Raw genomic sequence first — 19,410 nt, forward strand, 5'->3', positions numbered from 1 at the left:
GGGAGATACTTTAAAACTATTAAATGTCTTGTTCCTCATCAAGCTTCCAGTTTTTGTTTTTTTAAATGTCTGTACGTGTTTGTATTTTATTCAAAGGGTTATAGTTCATTATTGCCATTTATTTTACATAGACCCCAGTTTAGTCAGTAGAAGCCCCTCCAAGCTGCCTTCCATGCCCTTTGCCATGTCCCCAACATTCTTTGAGCACAACCTTGTCTACTGGCACAATAAGGTGTTTTGGTTTTGCCTTGTATTTTTCTTGCCCTAGGTCTGGAACCAGGCATTCTCCAAGAATCTTTCATTCCTTTTAGTAGAAGATGGTATTTAGAAGCCAAGATCTGGGCACAAGGTGTGATCACTGCTATTTCCAGACTGTCTCTGTAAAGAGAGCGAGCTAGGGAATATTTGTCTTATTGTCTCCTTCCTTCCTTCCTTCCTTCCTTCCTTCCTTCCTTCCTTCCTTCCTTTCTTGAACTGTGAGTTCACACTGACGCATCCAATCCTGATTCAATATCAGGATTCATTCTAGTTTTTACCCTTTCTGTATTTATAACTCCCTTCTCCAACAGTGAGAAACTTGTGTTTCATTATCCTTAATATAATTACTAATTCGATTAATACCCTTTAACCATGCTGGGGCCAATCCCAATGTCTGTGGGTTTTTCCCACACCACCAAATAATTGTCCAATACCAGCTGAGTATCCTACAATTCAACTCAATTCCAAGGAGATAGTGTCAGATCCCACAGGTTAAAGGCTCAGTCCCACAAGACTGCCGCCCCCATCTCCCTAATTCAGACAGCAGTCATAAACCCAGGTTGTTATCTGTGCTTCTGACCAATTAGCTGTAGATTGGAGTTTCCAACACCCCCTCCTTGGGCTCGATTAATTTGCTAGAACAGCTCACAGAAACATTTTACTTACCAGTTTGTTATAAAAGGATATAACTCAGGGGGTGCCTGGGTGGCTCAGGCGGTTAAGTGTCAGACTCTTGATTTTGGCTTGGGTCATGATCTCGCAGCTCCTGAGATTGAGCCCAGAGTTGGGCTTCACGCTGACAGCACAGAGCCTGCTTAGGATTCTCTCTCTCTCCTCTCTTTCTGCCCCTCCCTGACTTGTGTGAATGCACATGCTCTCTCTCTCAAAATAAATAAGCTTAAAATATATATATATACATATAACTCAGGAAGAGCCAGGTGGAAATGATGCCCAGGGTAGGGCAGCTTACCTTAAAGGTGCAGAGCTTCTATGCCCTCTCCTGGCTGTCAATTTCCTCGATTCCCCACAGACTCACCAACTCAGAAACTCTCCAAACTCCGTTCTTTTTGGGGTTTTTAGGGAAAGCTTTGTTGCTTAGGCACGATTGATTAAATCATTAGTCGCTGGTGACTGAATTCAATCTAGGTCAGGGGGTGGGACTGAAAGCTCCAACCAGCTAATCACCTGGTTGGTTCCCCCAGCAACCAGTCCCTCCCCTCTCCCTCCCGCCCCCCCCCCGCCTCAGGGGCTTTCCTAAAGTCACCTCATTAACATAACAAAAGACACCTTTGTTGCTCTTATCACTTAGCTCTGTGCCAGAAACAGGAAGGAAGACAAAAGAATGGATGTTTCTTATAAATCACAGTATCACACCTTTGTAGGCACCCACTCTCCAATCCCTGCCCCCACTCTCTCTGTCCCCAGACACCCGCCCCTCCTTGGTGGGCTCTAACTCCCCTTTTCCAGGTTGTCCCTCACAGACACCTTTTTCACTCTGCTCAGCCTCTGACTTTGCGATGCCAGGCTGAACTCTGGCGTGGGTATTTCCCTTACCCTCCTCAGGCTCTGACAGTTTGTGCCAGGCTGCCCCGCTGTGTGGTTACCCCCCTCACCCTGCTCAGGCTCCAGTGCCCCACACTGGGCCACCATGTCTTCCCTCAACACTACTGCACATACTATCCTTGCCATGTTCCACCTAATGGCTTTAAATTGCATTATTAGGGAAGGAAAATGCTTTAAAAATTTTTTCTGTTTACTACTTTTGAGAGAAAGAGAGAGAGAGAGCACAAGTGGGGAAGGGATAGAGAGAGGGAGAACACAGAAGCTGAAGCAAGCTCCAGGCTCTGAGCTGTCAGCACAGAGCCCTATGCAGGGCCTGAACCCATGAACCTTGAGATCACGACCTGAGCCAAAGTCCGACGCTTAACTGACTGAGCCAAAGGCACCCCGGTGCACCACTTTTAATTTTCCTTTTTTTCATGTTTATACACCTAACCATTACCAGATCAAGACGTCAAACATCCCGTCACCTCAAAAGATACCCTCTTGTCCACTTTTAGTCATTACGTCTTCAAAGTTAACCATTCTGAGCTCTATCGCCATGGATTAGTGTTACCCCTTTTTGAATTTCACTCAAGTAGAAACATTCAGAAGCATACAGCATGTAAATGTTTGTGTTCTGTTTCTTTCACTGAATGCTACGCCCATGTTGTGTGGATTAGTAGCTGGTTCTTTTTTACTGGTAAGTGAATAGTTCATTGTATCACTAAACCACTTTATCCATTTTGTTTTAGGACATTTAGGACATTCATTTCTAGTGTGGGGCACATTAAACTGCCATGAATATTCTTGTTCATGTATTTTGATAGAAATAAGCACTTATATGTGTTTAGTATATATTTTGGAGTGGAATTGTAGGAATGTAGGGTAGATTTTGTATTTAGGTTTAGTAGGTCCTGACAAACATTGTTACAAAGTGGTTGTATTAGACTTCCACCGACAATGTAGAATTAACTGCTCTGTCCTCACCAACCCACAGTATGACCAATCTTTTAAAATTTTATTTATTCTAGGAGTGCCCGGGTGGCTCAGTCGGTTAAGTGTCTGACTTCGGCTCAGGTCATGATCTCGAGGTTTGTGGGTTCAAGCCCCACATCAGGCTCTGTGCTGACAGCTCAGACCCTGAAGCCTGCTTTGGATTCTGTGTCTCCCTCTCTCTCTGCCCCTCTCCTGCTTGTACTCTATCTCTCAAAAATAAATAAATTAAAAAAATTTTTTTAATTAAAAAAATTAAAATTGTATTTATTGTAGTGTGTTGTACCGTGAATGCTATGCCATAATTTTAACTTGCATTTATCTAATGACTAACAATGTTGAGCACCTTTGCATATATTTATTGGATATGTTGATATTTTTGCAAATTGCCTTCAAATCTTTTGTTTGTGGTTTAATTAGTTTAGCTACACAGCTTTAAGTCATGCAGTCATGACTTTAAGTCATGCAGAATTGCTTTCTTGTGCCTAGGAACATGGGCCAGTAGCATGAGATCAACCACTTTTTTTTTTTTTTTAACGTTTATTTATTTTTGAAAGAGAGAGAGACAGAGCATGAACAGGGGAGGGGCAGAGAGAGAGGGAGACACAGAATCTGAAACAGGCTCCAGGCTCTGAGCTGTCAGCACAGAGCCCGACGCGGGGCTCGAACTCACGGACCGTGAGATCATGACCTGAGCCGAAGTTGGATGCTTAACTGACCGAGCCACCCAGGTGCCCCGAGATCAACCACTTTCTGATGCAGGCAGGCATGAACTCAGTTTGGCTGGTATGAGAGGTGGGATGGAAAACACTCTTTGGAATTGTGAGAGAAATGATCAAACCCAGCATGTTTCTGCAACTATGAGAACACCGCTGTATGTCTTGAAGGAAAGAAGAAACAATTTTCAGCAGACCAATCGTTTTTTGTTTGCTTTGTTGACAGCATCCATGGCTCGATGTAAGAGGGAAAAATTAAATTTCTTTCCAGATGCTTTAAAAAATAAGAATAAGTTATTCTTTTTGGGATGTGTATCAATGAAATTACGGTCCCATCAGATCTCACTTAGATTCCTCATTTCTCTCTGGGAAACGAGTCACACACTTTTCCATTATCTATGCAACCTGGTGCAGTCTGGCTCTTAGACCCTCTCCTCAATGGTGTGCTGGTGTCCCCAACACTGGCGCCTGAGACCTGCTTGTGCCCATCTCTTCCCAACTTTGTATTTAGTGACGTCATGTTGGTAGCTCGAAATCGTTACCTGGTGGGAGTATTTTCACCATTGATATTGGCAAATGCTACAAATCAGAGGTTGTTTTTTTTTTCCCCACTATAGAGATTCGATGTTAAACATTTACTAAGACACAGCTGCTTCTACTTCATGTAAACTGCTCATTGCCAAAACAAGTGGTCAGTTTTAAGCTCCCTGCTTTCATGTATATTTAAGTTTTGCAGCTGTTCTGGCTTAGGTCAGGACATGAAGGTGCAGGGCATGTGGTGGGATCATGACAGAAATATGTCCAAAAGTAGGGAAAGCATAGAAGTATGGGAAAGTAGAGGAGAAATAGCTCATACAAGAAAGAAACTTGAAGGGCACCTGGGTGGCTCAGTTGGTGAAGCGTCTGACTCCTGATTTTGGCTCAGGTCATGTTCTCGTGGTCATGAGATCAAGCCCTGCACTGGGCTCTGCTCTGCTCTTACAGTGCAGCGCCTGCTTGGGATTCTCTCTCTCCTTCTCTCTCTGCCCCTCCCCACCTCTCAAAATAAATAAACATTCAAAAGAAAAAGAAAGAAAGAAGCATGATGTAAATCTTCCCCAATCCTAAAGGTTTACATGGCATGACTGATGATGAATTATGAAGCTGAAAGAGGTTTTGTGAAGTATAAATAATAAAAGAACAAATTATGATCAATTGTGTTAGAGGAAAGTGAATTACCATTCTACCTTTCTATACTTTCTATAGAAAATATGAGAAAATTGTTGCCATATGAAGAGGTGATCAGTAAGTAGGCAACCAAAAAATGTAAGAAAAAATATTATAAAGGTATGTCAGGCAGTTCATAAAATTATTTCATTCTGTAACTTGTACCTTGTAGATATTTAACAAATGTTTACTAAACTAAATTGAACTAATTTCTGAAAATGTTTACTTGCCCATAATCTGTTTGATATGTATGTATTTTATTTGAGGTGCACCAACCATTGAAGGAACTCTCATTTTCTTATTTTAGGTATCACACTTCTTCCTCTGAATTCATCTAATGTTCATAATTTATCCCATTTGCTACTTATCTTCTTGTACTGGAATTATCTGTCAATACACTTCTACTAGAATGTTTCCCTCCTTTTTCTCCTTTTGTATTAAAGGGAATCGTGGATGTGATGGATTGTCGGGGACATGGTTTTGGTTAGTTGTCTGTGTCCCGCCAGCTTGTGAGCTCCTTACGGTCACTAAAGCGTGAGGGACCATGTGTTTTAGTTCTTAGCACACAGTAGGATCACACACACACACACACACACACACACAGATTTGTTAAAATGAATCACCCTCTTCCTTTTATTCTATATTTTCAGACTATATCTTTATTCAATGTGCCTGGTTTCACTGATAGTCATATGTGCCAATTTTTAATTTTTGGCTACTCATATCCAATCTTCATTACCTGCTCTGTGAAAACAGACATGGGCCTTTTTCTTCTTTTCCAGCTGGCACAATGTGAAATGCTGGAGACATTGCAAGAGGAAGGGGAGAGCAATCTACTGCAGTGCCTGAGCGTCTCTATTCACTACTGTTAACCTGGGCCTTTTCTCAGGGCTGTGTGTAGTATGAAACTTTGAGGACAAAGAGCAGTGTTGCCTACCATTTGCTATAAAAGCAGTGGAGGGGCGTCTGGGTGGCTCAGTTGGTTAAGCAACTGGCTCTCGGTTTCAGCTCAGGTCATGATCTCACAATTTGTGAAAGCCAGCCCTGAGTCAGGCTCCATGTTGGGGCTGGAGCCTGCTTAATAGTCTCTCTCTCCTTCTGCCCCTCCCCCGCTTGAGCGCGCGCGCTCTCTCTCTCTCTCTCTCTCTCTCTCAAAATAAACAAATAAATAAAAGCAATGGATTTCTGAAACTCAGCAGATTCCCCACCAGCTCCTGTGGGATTTGGGGGCCAGCAGAATTGTCCCAAACTCTGAGAGTCACACTAGTTTGTGTACTTGGAGTCATCTAGTTCTTTGTCTCTGCCCTAGGACTTTAGTGTCTTCTGCCAGCATGTGTGAAACAGTAACAGGTTAATTTACTAGTTTGCAGGTAGGGCAGAGTCAAATCCCAGACCGTGATAATCAGCCAATCCTGCGCTATAGTATGTAGTTCCTTATATCAAACCTTCTCTGAGGCCTTATCTCTTAGGTGATGGAAGAATGGTCCTCCGCACAGGTTGGCAATTTTTTTTCTGCAAATGTCAAGAAAAAGATACGGTTTTTGTCACAACTACTCAACTTTGCTGTTGTAGCACAAAAGCAGCCATAGGCAATATGTAATCAAATAGGCACATCTGTGTTCTAATAAAACTTCACCTACACAAACAAACAGCAGACAGATTTGCCCTGTGGGCTCTAGTTTGTTGACCTTCAATCTGTAGTTTCTCTGCCTTTATAGTCTTTGGATGTAGAAAGCTGAAGTATAATCTTGAGTTGGCCATTTTTCTCTATCTTTGGTCTTCAAAAGAGGTACTCATTTGTGGAACGTTGCAAAGTTTTACCACAGGTAAAATTTTAATTTTAAACATTTTCCTCACTCCAGTAGTACTTACCATATTTTATCATGGGCCTTCATTGAATGGTTCTACTTGGCTCCCTGAGATTCTATAGTCACAGGTTATTTATTATAAGTATGCAGATAATTAGGCACAAAAATACCTTTAGCTTATCTTAAAGCATAATGTAATTAATTGAAAAAAATGGCAATGTGCTAAATAGCATTAACTATATAGTATCAGTGGACAACCCAGAACTATGAATCAGCATAATTTTTTATAGTTTGATGTAATATTAGGAAGTCCATAATCTAAAATTTCTACCGGATAAGACAAAGAAAAATTGAGCTGAATAATTTTTATTATCAACAATGGAGAATAATTTCAAAATAATGACTATTAAAATGTTTAATATTAATTAAGTCATTGTCCTATTGTGGTTAAAGAACTTGTCACCATCATGCAGTCATGGATGTTGAAATTTTGGTTCTCTTAACTAGTCACTTGTAGGTTTTACAATTTTTTGTGAATGCTCAAACATCATGTAACATGATTATTCTAATGGCAATCATTGTGAACAATATAGAAGACTAAATAAAATTAGAGAAGAAATATCTTTTGCCATATTTTGAATAATTACAGAATTAGTTTAATGAAATTAACAAAGTTTAGTATTCTTGAAGCCATATGAGTGAGAGAAATATTTTGCTGAAAATGTGCAGATAGGGCATTTCTTTGATGTCATTTTTCTGACATTAATTTCCTAAGCACATATTATTCTGTTTACATACATTTCAGAAAGATAGTCTTCCTTGTCTGTTAGAAATTCCCAGTGAAAATATCTGGGCCTAGAGTTTTCTTTGTGGAAAGATCTTCTTTAAATGACTATGGGACTATTTATGTCTCCTGTAATGTAAATCTGGGCTGCAACTTTACAGCGGGGTGTGTGTGTGTGACTTGTGGTCACCTGTTCTCAGAGATCCCAAGGCATTTTCTTTTCTTTTTGTTCCTTTCTTTTCTTTCTTCCTTTCCCTTTTCTTTCTGTCACTTAGTTTCTTTCTTTCTCTCTTTTTTCTTTCTTCCTTTCCCTTTTCTTTCTTTCTTTTTCTTTCTTTCTTTCTTATTTCTCTTTTCTCATTCTCCTGATAATAGGGAACAAAGTAGGTGTTATTTTGGTTTGTCACTTTCCTTGAGCTGTAGCACTTTAATGTCCCAGCTTTATAGACTTAGAGTCTTTCCACTTTGGGCATGTCTTGGGTTTTGACTTTTTTAGCCTATACCCTAGGAAACCAACAAAACCAAAAGGAAATTTCCTCCATTTGGGGAATGTCCTCAGTAAAAGAGGTTCAGTGCTCAGCTCACCTTTCTCGGTCTCTCCTTTCACTTAGCCTTTTGTCTTCATAATCTTTATTTGTTCTTCAAAGGTTTAAGGGAAAATATATTTTATTCAGAATTTCTCATTGTTTTAAGCAGGATGATTTTTCTAAATAATTTACTCAACCATATTCCCAGAAAGGGAAGTCTGTTCTGAGTTGTTCATGTTTTTGAAAGATGCTTTTCATTTTAGACCATCACAAATATCTTCTTAAATAACTTTGTTAAAAATATTCCATTTCTTCTACAAAAATACTATACAGCCTCACTAATTTGGTATAATTTGGGAAAAGCTCATCTAAATTGTGAAAACCTCTAAATGGTATATTGTTCTAAAATAAATTGTATACTTTGCACATGCTAAATAAAGCTACCAAAATATTATCTTGTAGTGGTCCTTGGAAAGCTTGAGCAGATAAGAATGATTTGCAATCTCATAATTATGTGAATAAGTGGCTCTCCTAAAAGCCTGAGGGTGCTTGAAAAGTTTGCTCTTGGTTTAACACTGTGATAGTCTGTTCTAGCTACTAAAAAACCAAACCAACCAACCACAGACTGGGTGCCTTATAAACAGCAGAAATTTATTGCTTACGGTTTTGGAGGCTAGAAGTCCGAAATTAGGGTGCCCCATGGTTGAGTGAAGGGCCTCTTTTGGTTGCAAACTTCTTGGTATATCCTCATGTGGCGGAAGGATCTAGGGATCTCTCTGGCGCCTCTTTTAGAAGACACTAATCCCACCCAGGAGGGCTTCTCTCCTCTTGACTTAAGCACTTCCCAAGGGCTATACCTCCTAATACCATAACTTTTGGGGGGGGGGGGGAGTCAGGTTCTTAACATGTGACTTCTGGGAGGGACACAAACACTCAGACTATAGTTCAGAGGGCCTTGATTTGAAGACTTTGGTAAGCGGTGACACAGAGATTGACCTAGGTAATGGTTCTTTACAGTGGCTGCACATTAGAATCACCTAGGTTCTGGCTGGAACTGATATCCTGAGATGGCATATATGGGGTAGAGTTCAGGCACTAAGGGTCTTTTAAAGCTCCTCGAGTAATCCTGGTGTGATGCTGTGGTTGAGAATCACTAGACTAGACAATGCTGGCACTGGGGTGATAACTCCATAGCGTTCTGGGCTCTGGCTGGGATATTATCCCAAGATGTCATATCTGGTGGATATGAACATCAAGAGATAGTTGATATTCAACCTAATTATTGAATACTGGAGCTAGAAGGGACCAGAATAATCATCTAGTACAATCTTTGCAATGACTATTACTTATTATGAAAGATTTATGTAACAGAGAAAATATAAAATTTCCCTACCACCCAAATATTGAGTAAAATGTCCATGACACTTGAAAATTGTAATTGTTGTAATATTGCTGGGAGAAGAGAAAACAGACGATTTAGTTAATATATTTTAGCTGTAAGTGGTCCATATGGCTATGTGGACAAGGTCAGAAGGGAAGAGCAGGTAGACAGAATATAATGGAGGCCTACCTGTAGACTGCATCCCTGGTAGTTATTTATAACCGTCTGGAGCTTCTTCATATTATTGTGGAGTCATGTACAGATAGAAATGATGACTGTTATTCTTAATTTGAATAATACAGTAAATGAGCCGACATTTCCCTCCACCCCTATGCATGTATCTGATTCAGCAGTCAGCCTGGGCTGCTCCTTCCTTCCTGAACATATTCTAGGTTAGTCATTTCTGTGCTTGTGTTCTCCACCTCTCTAATTTCAAAACCCTCTTCCAATATGTGAACACGGAAATCTCATAAATTATTTTTGTTCTGTGTTTCAGAATCTGTGTTACTATAAACTCATCTATAGTGACTGACCTCAAAGACCAAGTCTATTCCATATCTATATTCAACCAATAATGAGCAAGAGCCTATTATGTCAATGAGTAAAATGCTAAGGGCTGCAGGGGATACAAAAATATACCCCAGAATGGGCCCTTAAGGAACTAACATTCTCTCCCCTCCTTTGTGTCATGATCAATTATTGCATAAGATTTTGGTCTCCCTAATGCTCTGCTCAATGCCTTATTGATTAGAAAGTTTCTGAGATAAATGAATTCTCAACTGGATTAGCTCCTGCCACCCCCACTCCCAGTCCTTCTCTGCAGCTTTGCTGAGTTTGTGATACAGAATCAGACAGGTAAGTAGGTCAGCTTTTGCCAAGCTTATTACCTAGCATTTTCTTTCTTTGAAGTTCTCACACAGCCCAGCTATTCTTGTCACTGACACATAACAGCTAGCTCTTTAAATGACAGCTTCTCTCTAACCTCATTGCTCCAGTCACCACGAAGTGAGGATATCTTTCCTTCCACAAAATTTACTCCATCTATGTCTCTTTTGAATTGCTCAGTTTATTATGTATTTTAGATTTGTAAAGATGCATACCTTTGAAAACTATTTTTTTTAAATTTTTTTTTTAACGTTTATTTATTTTTGAGACAGAGAGAGACACAGCATGAATGGGGGAGGGGCAGAGAGAGGGAGACACAGAATCTGAAACAGGCTCCGGGCTCTGAGCTGTCAGCACAGGGGCCCGATGCGGGGCTCGAACTCACGGACCGCGAGATCGTGACCTGAGCCGAAGTCGGCGCTCAACCGACTGAGCCACCCAGGCGCCCCTGAAAACTATTTTAAAAATTTAGTTGATTCCACTTCTCAGTTTTGAGTGTTTTTAACTATCTTCAAAAGTGACAATAGACTTTCTGAGTAGAATTCACTCAGAAAAATATAATCTGACTAGTTTTGAAACATAACGTAGTCACGATCAATTTAATACCTTTAATACCTTGGGCATGCCACCACTCACAGTGTAACCCAATGGTCATTGAGTCATGGTTTGCCTTCCCAACTTCTGTTATTTTTTAGGCACATATTGTACAAGTAGTATTCATTCAGCAATATAAAACTGTTTTAAAATATCTCGATTACATATGTGTTTATTATCCACAAAGAAATGTCACCAAATGGGACCAACCTCAGCTTGGGCAAAGATATAGGGCACTGAACAGGGTTCCCAGGCTTCCTTGTCTTCATTCTTTAGATACGTCTCAGCCAAAGGAAGTAATTACTCAGGGTTGAGGGAAAATAGGGTGGCAGTAAACACTAGTTGTAATGCTAATACCTACATCAATCAACACTGTATTTCTTCAAGAGATTCACAAGATGCCAGAATTGCTCAGGCCCAGGAGAAGATACAAAATAAACATGGTATTTTCTTAGGTCTTAGGAGTAAGGACACAATCTCTGGTGGGGGCCTTGGTTCATTTTTATAAATCATGGAAGACATCTGAGATTGAGAAGGATGAAAATGCCAAAAGTAGGCTTTAATTTTTCATTTGATTTTTTACTCCAAATAAAAAATGAAATAGAATGAAAATAGAATGAAATAGAATGAAAATATTACATGGGAATTTATAATCCAGTCACAGTAAAATGATATGTCATTTTACTGTTTATTCCTCAATAACAGTTAAGATATTATCAACTATTTTAAGCATTATATGGAGTTTATGAAAAGGTACCTACTTTGACTTTTAGCAAACATTTGTGGAATGCCTGTTTGTGTACTAGGCATTGGGAAAGAGCTTCCAATCAAAATTTCCTGTTTGCCATTGTTTCTCACTCTTAGACTAGAGTTATGATCTAAAGTTACTGTCTGACTTTAAAAATTCATTTACTTGCAGATTACATTTAGAAAAAATATCTTTGGGATGAATATCAGTGCAAAATTTTAATCCCAATAATATCTAGAGAATGCCTAAGTGTTATGATATTTAAATAACAATTTCTTTTTTTTTTAATTTTTTTTTAACGTTTATTTATTTTTGAGACAGAGAGAGACAGAGCATGAACGGGGGAGGGTCAGAGAGAGGGAGACACAGAATCTGAAACAGGCTCCAGGCTCTGAGCTGTCAGCACAGAGCCCGACGCGGGGCTCGAACTCACAGACCGTGAAATCATGACTTGAGCCATTTCGCCGAAGTCGGCCGCTTAACGTACTGAGCCACCCAGGCGCCCCTTAAACAACAATTTCTAACATACATACTAAGCTTTTTTATTGTTGTAAAAAATACATAAATTTTTCACAAGTAACATTTCTTTACCATGTTCTGTAGCCATCACTATTAGCTCCAGGACATTTTCATCACCCTGAAAGGAAATTTCTTAGTCATTAAGTAGCCACCCCCTATTCCCTCTTCCTCTCAGATTCCAGCTATCTCTATGAATTTGCCTATTTTGTATATTTCATATAAATGGAATCATACAATACGGGGTCTTTTGTGTCTTGCTTATTTTACTTAGCATAATGTTTTCAAGATTCATCCATGTTGTAGTATGTATCTGTGCATTTCTTCTTATGGCTCAAAAAGATTCTATTATATTATGTACCACAATCTGTTTATTTATTCATCAGCTGATGGACATGTTTCCACCTTTTGGGTACTATGAATAATGTTGCTATGAATATTTGTGTACAAGTTTTTGTTTGAACACCTGTTTTCAGGGTTTTTTTTTTTTTGAGGGGGGATATACCCAGGGGTGGAATTGGTCATCTGGTAATTCTATGTTTAATTTATTGAGGAACCACTAACTGTTTTCCATAATATCTGTACCATTTTACCATCCCACCAGCAATGTACAAAGGTTCTCATTTCTCCACATCCTCTCCAACACTTATTTTCTATTTTAAAAATTATAGTCATCCTAGTGGATTTGAAATGGTATCTAATTATGGTTTTGGTTGCACTTCTCTAATGATGAATGATGTTGAACACCTATTCCTGGGCTTGTTGGCCCATGAATTTATACCTTCATCAGAGAAATGTCTATTCAAATCCTTTGCCCATTTTTAAATGGGTTGTTTGTCTTTTGTTGTTGAGTGTAGGGGTTCTTTATATTTTCCTGATAGACACGATTTGCAAATATTTTCTCACTTTCTGTGGGTTGTCTTTTCACTTTCTTAATAGTGTCCTGTGATGCATAGAAACTTTTTAATTTTAGTGAAGTCCAATTTATCTTTTGTTACCTTGTGCTTTTGGTGACATATATATGAAACTATTGCCAAATCCCAGGTCATGAAGATTTATGCCTACGTTTTCTTCTCAGTTTTATGGTTTTAACTCTTATGTCCAGCTTCATTCTTTTGCACATGAATATTGTTGTTCCAGCACCATTTGAAGAGATTATTCCTTCTTCATTGAATAGTCTTGGCACTCTCCTTGAAAATCAGTTGACCATAAGTGTATTGATGATAGTTTATTTCTGGACTTTCTATTTCATGCTAGCGGTACACACTGTTTTGAGCACTGTAGCTTTTAATACATTTTGAAATCAGGATATGTGAGTCCTTTATCTTTATTCTTTTTAAAGATTGTTTTGGCTCCTTTGGGTTGCAATTCCATATGAATTTTAGGATTAGCTTTTCCATTTCTACAAAAAAGCGTCATTGGGTTTTTGATAAGGATTGCATAGAATCTGTACTCTACTTTGGAGAGTACTGCCATCTTAACTTTATTAAGTATTCCAAACCATGAACATGGGATGTCTTTCCACTTAAATAAATCTTTATTGCAGCAATGTTTTGTACTTCTCAGTGTGCAAGCTTTGCACTTCCTTGGTTAAATTTATTACCAAGTATTTTATTCTTTGTGATGCTACTGTAAATGGAATTATTTTTTAAAATTTCCTTTTTGGATATTTTTTTTTTGCCAATGTATAGATATCAAATGACATTTGTGTGTTGATCTCGTATCCTGCAACATTACTGAATTTGTTTATTAACTCTAAATAGTTTTGTGTGTGTGTGTGGATTCTTTGGAATTTTTAATATATAGGATCATGTAAGCTGCAAATAGAAATAAGCTTACTTCTTCCTAATTGGGATTCCTTTTATTTCTTTTGTTAGAACTTCTGGTGCAATGATGACTAGCAGTGATGAGAGTGGGCATTTTCTTGATCTTGAGATAGTTTTCAATCTTTCACCATTTAGTATGTTGTTAACTATTTGTTTTTTATGAATGCCTTTTAAGAGGTTGAGGAAATTCCATTCTCTTCCTAGTTTGCTGAGTGTTTTTTACTGGGAAAGAGTGTTGGATTTTGTCAAATGCCTTTCTTATCAATTGAGATGATCATGTTTCCCCCTTCATTCTATTTTTTTTAAATAAGACCATTATTTTCATGTCATTGTCCCAGTTTCTTCTAGCTGTTGCTTCCTTCATGCTATTAATGTGACATATTACATTGATTGATTTTCATATGTTGAAACATCCCTGTATTCCTTCAATAATTACTAGTCTGTCATGGTGTACGATCTGTCTTTGGTATCAAGATAAAGCTGGTCTTACTGAATAATTAAGGAAGTGTTCCTCCCCTTTTATCTTAATTTAATTTAATTTTTTTTGGAAGAGTTAAGAAGAATTAGCATTAACTTCTCCTTACATATTTGGTAGAAAAAAAATGTTTTGTAGAATTCACCAGTGAACTCACCTGCTGCTGTACTTTCTTTGCTGGAAGTTTTTGATTATTGACTCAATCTCTTTACTTGTTATAGGTCTGTTCAGATTTTTTTATTCTTTCTTGAGTCAGTTTTGTTAATTTGTGTGTTTCTAAGAATTTGTCCATTTCATCTAGGTTATCTAATTTATTGGCAATAGAGCCTTTTTTGATAAATTTGTTTATGTTTCAGTCATCCAAAATACCATGCAATTTATCTAATATTTATAAACGTTAAGTGCATATCACGTTTTCTTGTATTTACTTTTCTAAAGCAAATTGTATGTAAAATTCTGTAAGAGATTTAAACAAAATTTTCCCATGAGACTAAAGAACCAAAATTTTCTGAGAGGGGTATGACTGATATAAATTTTACTTCTAAGAAGCATAAACTTTCTTCACATTCTTTTTATTAAAATAAACGCTGGGGCGCCTGGGTGGCTCAGTCGGTTCAGCGTCCGACTTCAGCTCAGGTCATGATCTCACGGCTTGTGAGTTTGAGCCCTGCATCCTGCTCTGTGCTGACAGCTGGGAGCCTGGAGCCTTCTTTGGATTCTGTGTCTCCCTCGCTCTCTCTGCCCCTCCCCCACTCATGCCATGTCTCTGTCTCTCAAAAATAAATAAATGTTAAAAAAATTAAAAATAAATAAAATAAATGCTATTTATGATCTTGCTATTTATGCTCTTGGGGTTAACTCCTCTGTGCCTCAGTTTCCTCATCTGTAAAAATGGGACTAATAATAGAACCTACCTCATAAAGTTGTTGTAAGGATCAAATACATTAATGCATGCAAAAAACTTGGTTCTTAATTCATAATAAGCATTCAGTAATTATTAACAAATATTATTTTTATAAAGTGTCACCAATTGAGGTTAAAATAAAGAGCATCTAGACATCTCTAATGAACAAACTAATAGTAAAAGTCAAGGCAGCAATGTTGTATGGATACAAAAAGAGCCATATTTTCCTCTAGGTTTGTAAGACCCCAGACTGGGAGAAGAAGAATGAATATTTTGGCAAGTGTTCTGTCCCTAGAAAAGAAATCGGTTCTCTTTGTTAGTATTCAGGAAAGCAGGTCCTACTGAGTACAGTTGACCCTTGAGCAATACAGGTTTGAACAGTATGGGTCCACTTATATGAGGATTTTTTTTTGATAAATACAGTACAGCCCTGTGCATGGATTTTCTCTTCCTTATGATCTTTTAAATAACATTTTCTTTTCTGTAGCTCACTTTATTGTAAGAATACAGTATATAACACATACAAAATACAAAATATTTGTAAATCAACTGTTTACATTACTGGTAAGGCTTCTGGTCAACAGTAGGCTAGCAGTAGTTAAGTTCTGGGGGAGCCGAAAGCTATACACAGATCTTTTACTGTGTGGGGAGTTGGCACCCCTGACCCCCGTGTTGTTCAAGAGTCAACTATACAAAACTGCATTAGAGAGGCCCTCTATCAGGATGGAAAACTCAAAGGCACTGTGCATGAATCTCATAAAGGAAAGCAAAGCCCTCAGAGAGAAGAATCCATTCCTTTACTTTAACATGAGTCTGGCCTCCACTGTGGGCCACAGGAAATCAGAGAGTGGATGGTGAGTGTTCAACGAGATAATCACGTGTAGAAGTACTTCCTTTCAAATCACAGGCCTAGGCTTCCCCAAGAAGGTGATGATGTAACTAACACATTTCTGCTTTTGGCTTTTTGTTTTGTTTCTTATACCTTTTCCTCTCTCTTCCCTTAAATACATAAATACACTCTAAGGCTGATCCCTCCTTATCATGGAAATAATGAATTCATGTCCATAATATAATGATTACATAAACATTAATGTGTTTTTCACTATCATTATTATTTCCTTTGTGGCCCCACCAATAACGACCACAAGATTTGCTTTGGGAATGGAAGTATTCCGTTTCTTGGTTCTCAACATTTCAAGAACATTTAAAACTAGCTCAAAAAAAGAGAAAAAAAAAAGAGTTTGGTTTAATTTTTAAAGAAGGCAACTAAAATAAATCTACCTTGATATAAAATGTAAAAACACATTAATCACAGCATTGTATTTTAAAAGATGGGAATTTAGTTGATACTCATTTTTATATTAAGACATAAGTTAATGACTTGTATATCTTAAAGGGTTTATCATAAAATGTTACTGCCCAGTGCATTTTTGCAAACAGTAAACAATTCACTGAGAGTATTAACATTCACATGTGTAATTGGAGTTTACAAATGTACAAAACTTTGGGTAATAAAGAGTTTAAACTTATTTTTCAACATCCGATAAGCTCATTCCCCTCAAACGGTTTGATTACAAAGAAGCACAAAGGGTTACCACCTGTGGCAAAATGTGAGCAACAAAAGCAAGGATGGTAACTACAGACTTGAGAACATAATATCCAAACAGTACCTGTCCATATCAAAAGACAAAATCAAAACATCTTTTATAACATAAAAGAAAACAAATCCACAGAATTAAATACTACTCAGGTGAAAGAACATTGTAGTGAATATAACATTTATTTTCTCTACATAAATTTGCATATCTTAACTTTAATACAAAACACCATGTGTCAATTATTCCAATTTGAGAATATCATAACACGTGGTTCTTAGTGAATCTAAATATAATAGGTTGAATATTTTAAAAGAACCCAAAGATCATTTTGTTTTCATCCGCTCATTATTGTTTTAATGCTCTAACGTTTTTCTTCACTCATTAGACTAAACCGATTTAGAAATAAAATACATAATCAAAGCTTATATAATACAGCTATTTCTGAAAAAAACTAAGTATTAGCATCGTCTTTAGTATGTCATTAAAATAGTGGTTGTGGTTAAACAAATACAAATTAGTGCAACTAATGTAGAATAAAGTTACAAAGCAAATGTTAAAAGTTTTATCTGGTATATGTGCACTATAATAAAGGAAATCTGGATAATGGAGTAAAGTGTGGTTATTAATAAATGAAATTCCCAGTTGTGTTGTATTTAGGAGGACTGCATTTGTCTGCATATGTTAAACCAGGAACGTATGTTCACCACCCACCAGCTGTAGTTATGATTTGCTAAGAAATGACTTACTAAGAAATGCAGGATTTAATCCTGGTTCATCCACTCCTTCCTCCCTTGTTTTATCATCTTCACGTTGAGATTGGGCACTTTGTGCCCAGGTATGTGGCATTGTGAATTTGCTAAAAAATGTATCCAGTGGTGGTAGGATAATTTTCCTAAATTCATAAGGAAGAGGATATCTTCTTCACTTAGAAAACAAAGCACTACATTATAATTTGACAGTTACAACGCAAGCCCCAGCTCTTCCTAGACACAGTGGAGCAACCTAAAAAAGAAACAAAAAAATGTATTTGTTGCATTGGCAGGTACAAAAGTTGAGAAAACCATACCCAGTTTGAAAACTACTGAAATAGTCTGTTTTTGTCAAGGAGCTCTGCCACACCCTGCCGCCCCAGCCTTGCTGTGGGCCTGGTTCCTTCCCCCGGAATCCCTCCTGCTGCCAGAGTTTCACAGATTAAGTCGTTTAGGGTGTATCACATTATTATGCAGTATTCGCTTCTCTTTAAAGGTAATTCTAAAAAAAACTGCTCAAGATTTTTCTACCTGACCCTTTGTTTTGGCCAAAATGATGCACGATATGGATAATGAGGAAATGTTGAACTTTAACTCTGTGGCCAATGTGGACAAAATATCAAGTATTATCTCGAAAAGCCCTTTAACAGATGTGCTGTCTCAGAGCACACCAAACACACTGCGTGCCTGGGGTCTGCTTATTCCAGGGGAACCAGTAATTTCACATTTACTGACTGCCTTCTCTGTGCATGGTGGAAAGGTCTAAACCCATTCGACTAATTTTTAGCAGAGTATATAAATAATAAATAGTACTCCTCCAGCTCCGGAGGAATTGAAACAAATCTGGTGAATAAACTCTATGACAATGAGACAGACACCCTAGCAGGGTGCTAGGGAAAGAGATATGATCTCAGTTTATAGATAAGGAATAATTCTTAAATCTTTCACTTACTCTTTTATCATTATTTTTTTAAGTACCCTAGACACTGGGCAATTCATAGTGAAAATAAAAGTGTAGACAAGGATAGTTTTTAAATTTTTTAAAACATTTTATTTATTTTTGAGAGACAGACAGAGCACAAGCAGGGGAGGGGCAGAGAGAGAGACACACACAGAATCCGAAGCAGGCTCCAGGCTCCGAGCTGCCAGCACAGAGCCTGACGTGGGGCTGGAACCCATGAACTGTGAGATCATGACCCGAGCTGAAGTTGGACGCTTAACTGACTGAGCCACCCAGGCACCCCAAGGATAGTCTTTAAAGAAGGGCTACTTTGAGCACATTAAGACCTAAGAATTAAAACAACAGTATTTAGGGAAGGAGTGACTAATACAAAGTACTAAGAAAATGTGTTTTGTACTTATGTATGTAGGCGTACGTTAATGAAATGTTTTTGTCAAATACACGAAATCAAAATGACTTTCTAATCAGTTTGGCCTCTTTCCCAACCTTTCCAGTTGAATGACTGGATTTTAAGAACACACTGTAAGAGAATTCTCAGTTGTTCTCAATTCGAATCTGTTGTTTTGATCACTGTTCTATCTCCCTGAACAATCAAATCACCTGCTTTAAAGCCAAATCTATTCACAGTATTCTAGGAGTAACCTCTAGGTCATTTCAATCACAAGTGTCTGTTTGTAATTAGGAGCTTTTCTCAAAACACCCATGACCTGAAGTCTTTACACTGTAAAGAGTTGATGTTGCCATAACAACCAGGGAGAAAGGTCAGCTTAGAGTATTTCTTCAATACAGTGCAGTCACCTCCTGCTTTGGGTCAAGGTGGGTTGTAGGGTGGGTGATGACTTCAGACTTTATAATCTCATTTCATTCCCTGACCAAATGCCCTCTTGTCCATTTGTTGGAACACTAAATGGAAAACATTTGTTTTTCAGATTCTATGGC

At 38.0% G+C, this 19,410-nt stretch overlaps 1 protein-coding gene across 6 annotated transcripts in view; it reads right to left on the reverse strand.

The window, feature by feature from the left end:
* Positions 1-15,732: 15,732 nt before the first annotated feature.
* KLHL5 (kelch like family member 5) overlaps positions 15,733-19,410 on the reverse strand; it is a 94,648-nt gene continuing 90,970 nt past the window's right edge. For 4 of the 6 annotated variants that reach the window (XM_042984711.1, XM_042984714.1, XM_042984713.1 and 1 more), the window contains one exon: positions 16,458-17,763. In XM_042984711.1, the coding sequence (XP_042840645.1) occupies positions 17,707-17,763 (57 nt within the window). In that variant the 3' untranslated portion in view covers positions 16,458-17,706. Of the gene's footprint in view, positions 17,764-19,410 lie in introns of all 6 variants that reach the window. The other 2 variants (XM_042984710.1, XM_015545115.2) reach the window with 1 other exon arrangement.

Source organism: Panthera tigris, chromosome B1 (assembly GCF_018350195.1).
Source record: "Panthera tigris isolate Pti1 chromosome B1, P.tigris_Pti1_mat1.1, whole genome shotgun sequence".
Classification (NCBI taxonomy): Eukaryota; Metazoa; Chordata; class Mammalia; order Carnivora; family Felidae; genus Panthera; species Panthera tigris.